General features: G+C 43.0%; 1 protein-coding gene across 2 annotated transcripts in view; it reads right to left on the bottom strand.

Moving 5' to 3' along the window:
* Positions 1 to 1,510: 1,510 nt before the first annotated feature.
* TSPAN5 (tetraspanin 5) overlaps positions 1,511 to 12,357 on the bottom strand; it is a 144,403-nt gene continuing 133,556 nt past the window's right edge. For both annotated transcript variants that reach the window (XM_083179062.1, XM_083179061.1), the window contains one exon: positions 1,511 to 2,423. In XM_083179062.1, coding sequence (XP_083035188.1) covers positions 2,358 to 2,423 — 66 coding nt within the window. In that variant the 3' untranslated portion in view covers positions 1,511 to 2,357. The remainder of the gene's footprint in view (positions 2,424 to 12,357) is intronic.

Raw genomic sequence — 12,357 nt, 5'->3', positions numbered from 1 at the left:
GTCAAATTGTGGTCTGGTTTAAATTAATTGTAATTTTTATTTATTTTTATTTAAAATTGTCTACATTGAATGGTGAACAATGTTAATGTTCTTATTTTAAAGTGGCTCGCCACTGAATCTACTAATAGCGCTAGGACTTTTGAGCCTGACTAGATGTTGGACCTGAAAGGGTTAATGAACGGTGTGCTTCAACTGGTGGCTGGGTTACGGGGTTTCTGATCCTGCGTGCAGGCAGCATACTTGCTGTCACTACTATGACTGCCACAGAAAGCAAAGGGTCAGGAGAGACATTTAAGGCTGACTTGTATTCATATTTTGCCTTGCTCTTTATTTCAAGGGGATATATTTATTATTTGGGCTGGGCGCCTTAAACCCCTAGGTAGGTCTCAGATTATCAGTAATTTGTTGGAATAAATAGGCTTGGATAGTCTAAGGGCGGGATTCTCTAACCCAGAAATGCTGTAAAAACCCTGTTAGCTGGGTTTTTACCACATTTCTATATTCTCTAACCCCCTCCGCAGCGTCAGCGCTGCAGAGGGAATCTCCAGCAAAAGCTGGGGTACTTGTGTAGTTTCACGGCGCCAGCATGGCGCCGTTCTACTTCCGGGTTGTACGCTCGCCACAACTATCTAAAATAAACCTCCACTATCCATGTTGGCATGGAGTTGATTATAGATAGCGTGATTATAGATAGCGTGGCGAGCCACCGAGCCCGCAGCGTGGGCGAGAGAAGCGAGCCCGCAGCGTGGGCGAGCGAAGCGAGCCCCGCAAGGGGACTCAGATGCACGGCGCCGTGAAACTACACAGGTACCAAAGCTGGTGATTCCCTGCAGAAGCCGGATCCCTCCCAGCATACCAGCGCCATGCTCTGTGCATGTGCAGACAGACCAGGAAGTCCAGCATCACAAGGGACAGCTCTTATCGCAAGAGATGTCCCTTGTGTTAATGATCGCATATGTTAGTGCATATGCGATCATTAACTATGCGAAGCCTGGCGGAGGGGGGCTGCGGATGTCAGAACATCCTGCCCTAAAACCTTCTCAGAGTTTAAGGGTATTAGAAATGGCTAATGTTCTGTAGCGAAGTCAGTGCTTGCTCATACGTACCATACTCTTTGATTAGCGCTGGTTACCAGCATTTTCACTGGTGATAGCTGAAAATTGCATAGTTGTTAAGTTGACCCTAAAGCTGTGACCTAGCCCTTATCCTTAAATAACTTCCAATGAAATTGGAATTTGTAAGAGATTTACCTCCTGAACAAAGTTGGCTTATAGGTCCTTTAGGGTTCTAGGTCCTGCCATCATAAAACTTTCAACTTTTTTAGGGACGTAATGGAAGAGGAAATGTGCAACAAATTATTTATTAGGATGTTTCTTAAATAACCAAGGACCCATTGATTATGGAATAAAAAGAGAAACTATTGTCATCTAAATGGTGGTTTGACAGCTAATACCAATACAACAGACTGTAGTGTCTGAGGATGTAACAGCATGACATCATTTCACACATAATAATCAAAGTTTTGCCTTTAATTCTTCTCTCAAACATGACGAGATCAAATAAGTATTTTTTTTGTTTCAATACATAGAAGACATTTTCAAAGTAGCAAAGAGACGTGATTGCAGGTGTGTACAACGTGGTACTGTACGTTCTAGGTCTGCTCTCTCCTTTGGTGATACACTACACTTAAAAGGAAAAAAAAATAGAGTTCTAAAATGAGCGAATGTGAACCGTGGAAACTGTTGTAAATAAGTTTCAGTTGGGCTTTCCGGTAGTCCGCCTCTGTCCATACTACAATGCTTCTCTTTGTCACTGCACAGTCTATTAAACTAGACTGAACCATATACTGTACAAGTAAGAACAATGTAACATTTTGGTGTAATATTTACAAAAAGTCATATTAAACATACCGAGCTGATACAAATACATGTGAGTGTTGTGCTATCAGTAGAAGAATAATGGATCTGCTGAAACATGTGCATTCAACTTGGTAGCTATCCCTGCATAAGAGAACACTGTCCAAGGACCTGTTCTGCGGAACAAAGAAAATTTCACAATGAAGCTGTGGCTTTTACATGCAATAAAAATGAAAAAACATACAGAAAAACTCCTGGATTGTCCATTTTCACATTAAATTCTCGGTAAGAAGGACCTGCGATCGTTCTTGCATAGAAGAGATACATGCTGCGAGCTTGTGCCATTAGTTCTGAGAAATCTGCCCAGGAAATCTTCTACATTGCTCGAGAAAACAAAACAAAAAGTCTTGAACATTCGTGTCTGGTCTACACTATCGCACTGCCAGGCTGAGGATCGGCTTCCAGTGTCTCACATAGAGCTTGCTCTCCAGGCCAATAGTATTACCAGCTGGCTCGGACAGCTTCAATGTCACTCACCAAGTTCTGGGCCAAGCATATGCCGAATATCTGGGAGGAAAAACAAATATGGGAGTGAATCTGTGGTATTAACCATTTCAGTGCCAACATCTCTGTGAGTGATGTTCAAATATCTGTAAGAAATGTCAGCGCCACTCACATTTGTAATATAAAAACATTTTTACACAATATTTTATTTGCATTTATATTTCCTATATAAGGTAAACATTACTGGTCATTATAATGAATAAAAAGGTTTTGCTTGACATATTCACTTGGCACTAAAAGGGTTAAGAAATCTTTATTCATCTCATCAGCCACAGCTGTAAACTAAAAATGAATGACGAATACATTTTAACATGTCATTTTAGAAACAGACAGGTCTGCAAAACAAGTGAGCTGTAGCTGACAGACAACAGATAAACAATTCAGGCTATCCCTGTCCAAAAAGATGTACATTTTATCTGAGGTAAATTCATGCACACCCAAACCACCAAGACATATATGCTGACTGAGAAGTTCTTTATACTTTAACTCATTGTGGAATTTCCTGTGCCGATGACAATGTACAGATATGTTCTCATATCTAGCCTCAATACGCCATGCAGCACAAGATGTCTTGCATGAGTGACAGCAAGTCCCATACAACTCTGCTATCACTGGGTGTGTTTTTTCCTTTTTTGATGAAAATGTATCTTAATCATCATGCAATGAGACTAGGATACTGGAGGGTCGATTAATGCAGCAGTAAAAATATCAGCATTTATATACTATACTTGCGAAATGTTACTTCAAAGCGGATTGGTTGCCATGGGCAACTTCACCACTGGCTCACTACTCCTTTCCTTTCACTGCTTCATGAATGCAGTGATTAATTTGATATGACACTTGTATATGGGCTAGACAAAAGGAATAAGATATTTTGAATATAATATAATAGCGCACACACTGGGAGCCTAATATATCAAATTAAGACAGAACATCAGTCTTCAGTACAATTGGAAAGCAACAATATGATATACATAGGTGCAAAATAGGGCCTTTAAGAGCAAAAAAAAAAAGCACACACATAATACCCATGAAATGGGATAAAGCATAGATTACCCGAATAATTGGGAAATAAACAGAAATCAATGACAAATGAGTATAGATCAGTGGATGGAATGGTAAAGGTGGTGGTTGCAATGGGTGTTAAAAAAACAAAAAGCACCGTAACAGGCTAGTCCAAATAAGGTGACGAATCAAGTCCCATCCACAGTCTGCATAATCCATGCAGATTATTTGGGTAATCTGTAATTTTTTATTATTATATTTGTGTGTTTCGCAGGACTGTACAAAGGGCATACAATAGAACTGTACAGTACAGGGAGACAGAATTTAACATGACAGTAAATAAATAACAGGTAACAAAGAGCACCACAATTCAATACACTATACAATTTAGATGTATTGTAAGTAGCGAGGGAGTTATCAGCATACGTCTAGAGGCTGACGATCAGTTCACAGGCAATATATGTGTGCTTTTATTAAATGTTCCTGTAATTTTGGTTAATTTTCTTGCACTTCGGGCTCTATTTTTATCCGAGTGAGTCTGTATATGGAGCACAGTGGAATTTATATATATTAAAAAAAAAAAAAAAAAACTGTAGCTGCTATATTGTAACACTTTGTGTACAGGATTATTATTATTATTATTATAATTTTATTTATAAGGCGCCACAAGTGTTTCGCAGCACCGTACAAAGGAACAATACAGGGAAACAAAACTTGGCATAACATTGAATAAATAACAAAAATACAGTACAAATAAAGAGCGCCACAGATCAATACACATTACAGCTTGGATATAAGTAGTGAGGACTCAATCAACATACAACTAGAGGCTTGAGGCCAATGGTGGAGAGGAGTATGCAGATGAAGATGGTCACTGAGTGTTGGAGTAAAGGAGAGCTGTGAGTGAAATGTGAAGAGAAGTGGGCTTTGACAACAGGAGGGAAGAGGGCCCTACTCGGAGGAGCTTACAATCTAGTAGGAAGGGGAGACAGACAGATTACAAGAGGTGCAAGCGAGGGGGTGGTGGTTAGATAGCAGGATGTAAACAGGAAACAGGCAAGGGGTCGGAGAACCAGCTGGTTTATGCAGTGGAAGGGTACGCTTTGATGAATAGGTGAGTTTTCAGTGCCCGTTTGAAGCTTTGCAAGGTCGGGGAGAGTCTAATGGAGCGAGGGAGTGCGTTCCACTGAAGGGGTGCAGCACGGGCAAAGTCCTGTACTCTAGCATGGGAAGCAGTGATCAGGGTGGAGGAGAGACGACAGTCGTCAGCTGACCGTAGAGGGCGGGAGGGTGTATGAATGGAGATGAGGTTAGAGATATATGGAGCAATGGAATTAGAGATGGCCCTGTATGTGAGTGTGAGGTGTTTGAAGAGGATTCTGTAGGGGAATGGAAGCCAGTGCAGATTTTGTTGAAGGGGAGTAGCAGAATTAGAGCGGCGGGAGAGGAAGATAAGCCTGGCTGCAGCATTGAGGACAGATTGGAGAGGAGCTAGTTGGGATTGAGCAAGGCCAGTGAGAAGAGCATTACAGTAGTCAAGCCGTGAGATGACCAATGAGTGGATGATCAGCTTAGTTGCACTCTGTGAGAGAAAGGGCCTGATGCGAGCAATGTTGCGTAACTGGAACCGGCAAGAATGGGCCAGCGTTTGGATGTGGGGTGCAAAGGAGAGGGAGGAGTCAAGAGTGACACCCAGGCAGCGGAGTTGGGGAACAGGGGAGATGATGGTGTTGTTAACAGTGATAGAGATATTAGTAGGGGGCATAGCTCTGGGTGGGGGAAAGATAATAAGTTTGGTTTTGTTCATATTCAGCTTCAGAAATCGCTCAGACATCCAGGTAGAGATGGCAGCGAGGCAGTTGGAAACTTGAGAGAAAACAGTGGGGGACAGATCAGGAGAGGAGAGGTAGATTTGGGTGTCATCTGCATAGAGGTGATATTGGAAGCGAAAGGAGTTAATGAGTGCACCCAGAGAGGAGGTGTACAGAGAGAACAGAATGGGGCCAAGGACGGAACCCTGAGGGACCCCGACAGGAAGGATAGAAGGTGGTGAGGTAGAGCCAGAGGCAGAGACTGAGAAGGAACGGTTGAAGAGGTAAGAGGAAAACCAGTTGAAGACTGTGCCAGAGAGGCCAATGTTTTGGAGTGTGTGGAGGAGGAGAGGGTGATCCACAGTGTCAAAGGCAGCAGATAGGTCCAAAAGGATAAGCAGGGAGAAGTGACCCTTGGATTTGGCTGACAGCAGGTCATTGGTGACTTTCACTAGGGCAGTCTCAGTGGAATGAAGTGGGCGAAAGCCAGATTGAAGGGGATCTAGGATGGAGTGGTCAGACAGGTAGCTGGTGAGACGCCTGTAAACCAGCTGTTCTAGTATTTTAGAGGCAAATGGGAGAAGAGAGATAGGGCGGTAGCGTGTGGGAGAAAAAGGGTCCAGGTTAGGTTTTTTAAGAATAGGCGAGACCAGAGCGTGTTTGAAGGGTGAAGGAAAGATGCCAGTAGAAAGAGATAGGTTAAAGAGGTGAGCAAGGTGGGAGCTGCCAGTGGGGGAGAGGGAACTGAGGAGACGGGAGGGGAGAGGGTCCAAGGGACAGGTAGATTGAGAGACTGATTGTGATTGAGCTTTGTGCTGAATCACTCAGATTGCTCAGCACATAAGGGGGTTATTCTGATCTGATCGCAGTACAAGTTTGTTTGGAAAATGGGCAATACCATGTGCACTGCAGGTGGAGCAGATATAACATGTGCAGAGAGAGTTACATTTTGGTGGGGTGTGTTGAAATTGAAATCTAAATTGCAGTGTAAAAATAATGCAGCCAGTATTTACCCTGCACACAAACAAAATAACTCACACAAATCTAATTCTCTCTGCATATGTTACATCTGCCCCACCTGCAGTGCACATGGTTTTGCCCATTTTCCAAACAAATTTGTACTGCGATCAGATCTGAATAAGGGCCATAGGGCTGCACCAGCAATGTGTGCTAAGCAATATATCACTGCCCGTGTTCTCAATAGAGTGAACATGGGTGATGATGATATTTCAAGCATGCTTAAAATATCTAGCCCGGCATACGCACAAAGTGATTTGGGCTTCATTTCTAAATGATCTAGTCTAGTGTGTATGCTCCATCAGTCGCACAAAGATATACAAGTGTCATAGATCAGCACAGTCTCCTAGGGCATCTTAGCCACATCTCGCTACTAAAATGCTTTTTGTGGAAAAAAGATGCCCATCGTTAGCAGAGTATCACAGGAGCTGGTACGCTGTTTGGCAGGACTGTAGCAATGATGAAGACACATCTGTACTGTCATTTTGTACATCCAGACCGTTCTTGCTTATTAACAATATGCTGTGGGAAACCTTGCAAAATGCCAAATATTACTTGCTCCTATAGGGTCAGATGCACTAAGCTTCAAAAGTGATAAAATGGAGAGTGATAACCAGCCAGCGAATCAGCTCCTACTTGCCATGTCATAGACTGTGTTTGAAAAATGTCAGGCAGGAGCTGATTTGTTGATTGTTTATAACTCTCCATTTTATCACTTTTTGGATATACAGTATGGAGACAATTTACCCAAACCACCCAACATTGTGACCAAGCTGGTCAGGATGCTTGTGCCAGAAAGGGAGGTGTGGCATCACATGGATGCCACGCTCACAAATCACACACCCTGTTTTCCATTACTTTGGGGGCAGGGCCAGCACTGTGTAAGCTACTGGCCATGCCTCCAGCCCATTTAACTGAATAGATGCTGTGTGACTATTGCTCTGCTGAGCAGCGGCAGGCAGGCGGGACTCCTAACTACCCCTTACCATGGGACACTGCCGGGTATGGGACAGTTCCAAACAACCGGGACTGTCATGTGAAAATCGGGCCAGTTGGGAGGTATGATTTACCTTGCTTAATATCAAAAGGTTTGCACATTTACAGAACATAAGGACCATTTGTCTTTTGCACAAGAAATTAATGACCATTGTTGCTATAGGGGAGATGTGTTAAAGGGGTAGGGTTGGAAAAAATGTGTTACTACATGAGCAGGCATACCATACTATCACTTTAAATTGAGAAAATCATGAATTATACAGGTTTTGTGACTGGTCTTGCAATACAACCTGGTGTCCTTTTTTGCCAGCATAAATCACAGGCGATCTCTCCAAAACCTACCCCTCTTCCTGCACAGTCTCCGCTGACGAGCTGCCCTCTTGCTAAAACAACAGTGCATGCAGTAACGAGAGCCAGCAACTCATTGAAGCAAACACCTACTGATCGGTGACTGAGGGGCAGATTTATTAAGCTTGGAGAAGAGATAAACTGGAGATAAAGCGGAGAAAAGGAAAAAGGAGATAAAGCACCAGCCAATCAACTCCCAACTGTCTTTTTCAAACACAGCTGATTGGCTGGTGCGTTATCTCCTTTTACCTTTTCTCCGCTTTATCTCCAGTTTATCTCTTCTCCAAGCTTAATAAATCTGCCCCTCAGCGGCTAATTTGGTTCCTGCTTTCCCCTCCAGCTGAGGCTGAGTGGCTGAACAGCGTTCTTGCTCCCCACAAATTGTGAATTTTGAACTGCCATTTTATTCTAAGTGCCATTTTAAATAAGTGCAGAGTTATATCCAAGAAGGAGTGGTGTGTTTAGTAGAATTTTGCTGAAGGTGGGAGTGGTTATCTGCTCAGGTGGGTAGCTGATTACTACCAGCAGTATAAGAACAGCAGGGGGCAAGTGAATGTAATGAACTTGTGAATTTTGAACTGCCATTTTATTCTAAGTGCCATTTTAAATAAGTGCAGAGTTATATCCAAGAAGGAGTGGTGTGTTTAGTAGAATTTTGCTGAAGGTGGGAGTGGTTATCTGCTCAGGTGGGTAGCTGATTACTACCAGCAGTATAAGAACAGCAGGGGGCAAGTGAATGTAATGAACTTGTGAATTTTGAACTGCCATTTTATTCTAAGTGCCATTTTAAATAAGTGCAGAGTTATATCCAAGAAGGAGTGGTGTGTTTAGTAGAATTTTGCTGAAGGTGGGAGTGGTTATCTGCTCAGAATTTTGCTGAAGGTGGGAGTGGTTATCTGCTCAGGTGGGTAGCTGATTACTACCAGCAGTATAAGAACAGCAGGGGGCAAGTGAATGTAATGAACTTGTGAATTTTGAACTGCCATTTTATTCTAAGTGCCATTTTAAATAAGTGCAGAGTTATATCCAAGAAGGAGTGGTGTGTTTAGTAGAATTTTGCTGAAGGTGGGAGTGGTTATCTGCTCAGAATTTTGCTGAAGGTGGGAGTGGTTATCTGCTCAGGTGGGTAGCTGATTACTACCAGCAGTATAAGAACAGCAGGGGGCAAGTGAATGTAATGAACTTGTGAATTTTGAACTGCCATTTTATTCTAAGTGCCATTTTAAATAAGTGCAGAGTTATATCCAAGAAGGAGTGGCATCCAGGAAGGGGTTAAACCAGGTTGCAAGAGGCTTCTGTCCCTTCTGTTTTTTTTTTTTTTTTTTTTTCTCTTGCTTGAAGCCCAGGTGCCTGACCTGTTAAAGGGTCCACAAAGTGCAGATAGTGTGCTGCATGATCTGAGAGTGGGGCCACTGAGGAAAAAGTGCAACTGGAAGAAATTACAGAGGAAGCGGACAGATACAGGTGTGAGGACACCAGGAGTGTGACACAGCTGCAGGAACAGATAAGTATCAACTTTCTTATATTTTGATAAAAATTAACTTGTAGTGTGTAATTGCATTGTAATTTAACTCTCTACTGTATACTAGGGGGTTAGTCGCAGGGAGGTAGATAAAATGGGTGGGGCCCTGATTGAGAATCTCACTCAGTGCATGTTGTGCAAGATGTATGCGCACCTGGAGCAAGAGTCCCAGTGCGAATAAATCTGCACGAGATGTGAGCGAACGTCCGCCCTGGAAGCCCAGGTCACTGATCTAGAGCGGACCGTTCAGCGACTGAGGGATATTTCCAATCTTGAGCAAAGCCTAAATAGAACGGTGGAGGAGTTGCAGATGGGGTCACTGGTAGAGGAGGAGGATCAGGTAGCCAGCTGGGTCACGGTTAGAAGGGGAAATAAGAGGGACAGGAGGGACAGGAACGACATCTCGGATCTATCACACCCGAACAAATTTGCCCGGTTGGACGAAGTTTCGGGGGAGGATGGAGACGAAATGACGGAGCTGGAGGAGACGGCTCCCTCTAGCAACCAGAGGAGCGGTCCCTCTAGCTCAAACGGGATGACAGTTAGTGAGGTACCAAGGCAGATAGTGGTGGTAGGGGATTCCATCATTAGGAGAACAGACAGGGCAATCTGCTATCGGGACTGCGATCGCCGCACGGTCTGTTGCCTCCCGGGTGCTCGGGTACGGCACATCGCGGATCGAGTCGACAGATTGTTGGGAGGGGCTGGGAGCAACCCGGCGGTCTTGGTGCACATCGGCACCAACGACAAAGTCAATGGTAGGTGGGATGTCCTCAAGAAAGAGTATAGGGAATTAGGTAAGAAATTAAAGGCGAGGACATCTAGGGTAATTTTCTCGGAAATATTACCAGTGCCACGCGCTAGCTCAGGGAGGCAGAGGGAGATCAGGGAGGTAAATGTGTGGCTTAAGGATTGGTGTAGGAAAGAGGGATTCGTGTTCATGGAACACTGGGCGGACTTCTCGGTCAGGCGCCATCTTTTTTGCCATGATGGATTGCACCTGAACGAGGAGGGGGCTGCGGTGCTGGGGGGAAGGATGGTTAGAGGGTTGGAGGAGATTTTAAACTAGGCGACGGGGGGGTGGGGGCAGCAAGACATTATGGGACCATCAGGGAGAGAAGCCGGACTGGGATCAGGAATCATATGGGGGAAGGAGATGGGGGGGGGGGGACGGAGACATAGACAAAGCCCTGGGACATAACAAGGGTATAATCGGGGGTAACTCTCAGGGTGCATCAGGAATGTCATGTAATAAAATGTTATGTTGTAACAGTCACGTTACCCCATTACAGTTCTTAGGTACAGATGATCTTAGTATACGGGAAGGAGGGAATGACAGAGGAAGAATTCCCGGAACTATGGAGAGGGCAGGCAGTGTGCATGGTGGGGAGGCCTGTAGAGAGTCTATTGAAGGGGAGAGGGGAAAGAGGAAGCTAGTAAAGAATTCAAATGGGTCCTGGGGTGAAAATAATCACAATATTAGAGCCATATCTAAAAATAAACATAAATTAAAATGCTTACTGGCTAATGCAAGAAGCTTAGTGAGTAAAATCAGGGAGCTTGAAACGGTGATCAGTAGGGATGACTACGACATCATTGGTATTACAGAAACATGGTGTAATGAGTCGCATGACTGGGCATTAAACATGGAGGGATATACACTCTACAGGAAAGACAGGGAAAATAGAAGGGGCGGGGGGGTGTGCCTATATGTAAATAATAACTTAACATCATGTGAGAAAAATATGAGCACAGACCTGGAAGACGACAACTCGGAGACAGTGTGGGCAGAGATAACCGACAATAATAAGAAACCAAAAAACAAATTTATAATAGGGGTATGCTATAGACCACCAAATATAAATGAAAGGGAAGAGTCTCTTCTTTTAAACCAAATCAAACAAGCATCAAATCAGGGTCAGGTATTAGTTATGGGGGATTTTAATTTACCCGACATTGATTGGGAAAACGAAACAGGTAAATCAGCAAGAAGCAATGGGTTCTTAAGCTTACTTAAAGACCAGTTTATTACACAAACGGTAGAAACTCCAACTCGTGATGAGGCGCTCTTGGACTTAGTATTAACAAATAACACAGACTTCGTTTCAAACACAAAAGTAATTGAACAATTAGGGAATAGTGATCACAATATGGTTTCACTGGAAATCAACTTCAGTAAATTACATCAAAAAGGATCTGCAAAAATACTAAACTTCAGAAAAGCAAACTTTGAATTATTCAGGGAAGCCCTTACAGGAATTGGGTGGGAAACGGTTATGGAGGGAAAAAATGCAGAGGAAATGTGGGATACTCTAAAAAAGGTGCTTGATTCACTAACTATTGAATACATTCCTAAAGTAATTAAAGGTAAATTCAACAAAAAAAAGCCACCATGGTTGGACAAAGAAGTAAGGTCAGCTATCAACAATAAAACCAGAGCCTTTAAATTCTATAAAAATAACTTGAATGAGGAGGCGTTCGCAAAATACAAAGAATCAAACAAAACTTGTAAAGGGGTAATCAAAGCAGCTAAAATATTATATGAAGAGTGCATAGCCACTGAAAGCAAAACCAACCCAAAGAAGTTTTTTAAATACATAAATAGTAAACGTTTAATTAAGGAAAACATAGGCCCACTAACTGATACTAGTGGAAAAAGTGTTACTGAGGACAAGGGAAAAGCAAAACTGTTAAATGAGTTCTTCTCATCAGTATTTACTAAGGGAGAGCAGACTGTGGAACGAACATTTACCACAAATGGGACAAATAAGCCAGATCTCATTGTGGATTTCACGCCAAAGGAAATAATACTGAGGCTAAGCAAACTCAAAACAAATAAGTCACCAGGGCCAGATGGGATTCATCCGAGGGTATTAATGGAATTAAGGGATGAACTAGCTACCCCCCTACATTATATTTTTAGCAAGTCACTATCGTCAGGTATAGTACCAAAAGATTGGAGAATAGCAGAGGTAGTGCCAATATTCAAAAAAGGAAAAAAGGAAAATCCCGCTAATTACAGACCCGTTAGTTTAACATCAATTGTGGGTAAACTATTTGAAGGATTTTTAAGGGATGGTATCCAGGAATATTTAGATAAGCACCGTCTACTCAGTACTAACCAACATGGGTTCGTGAAAAATCGTTCATGCCAAACTAATCTACTAGGGTTCTATGAAGAGGTGAGCAAAAACCTTGATAATGGAAATGCTGTAGATGTGATTTTCCTAGATTTCGC

The sequence above is a fragment of the Crinia signifera genome, chromosome 1 (genome assembly GCF_055691185.1).
Source record: "Crinia signifera chromosome 1, ASM5569118v1, whole genome shotgun sequence".
Lineage (NCBI taxonomy): Eukaryota > Metazoa > Chordata > Amphibia > Anura > Myobatrachidae > Crinia > Crinia signifera.
The sequence above is the reverse complement of the archived record's forward strand: the minus strand, read 5'-3'. Positions and strand labels throughout refer to the sequence as shown.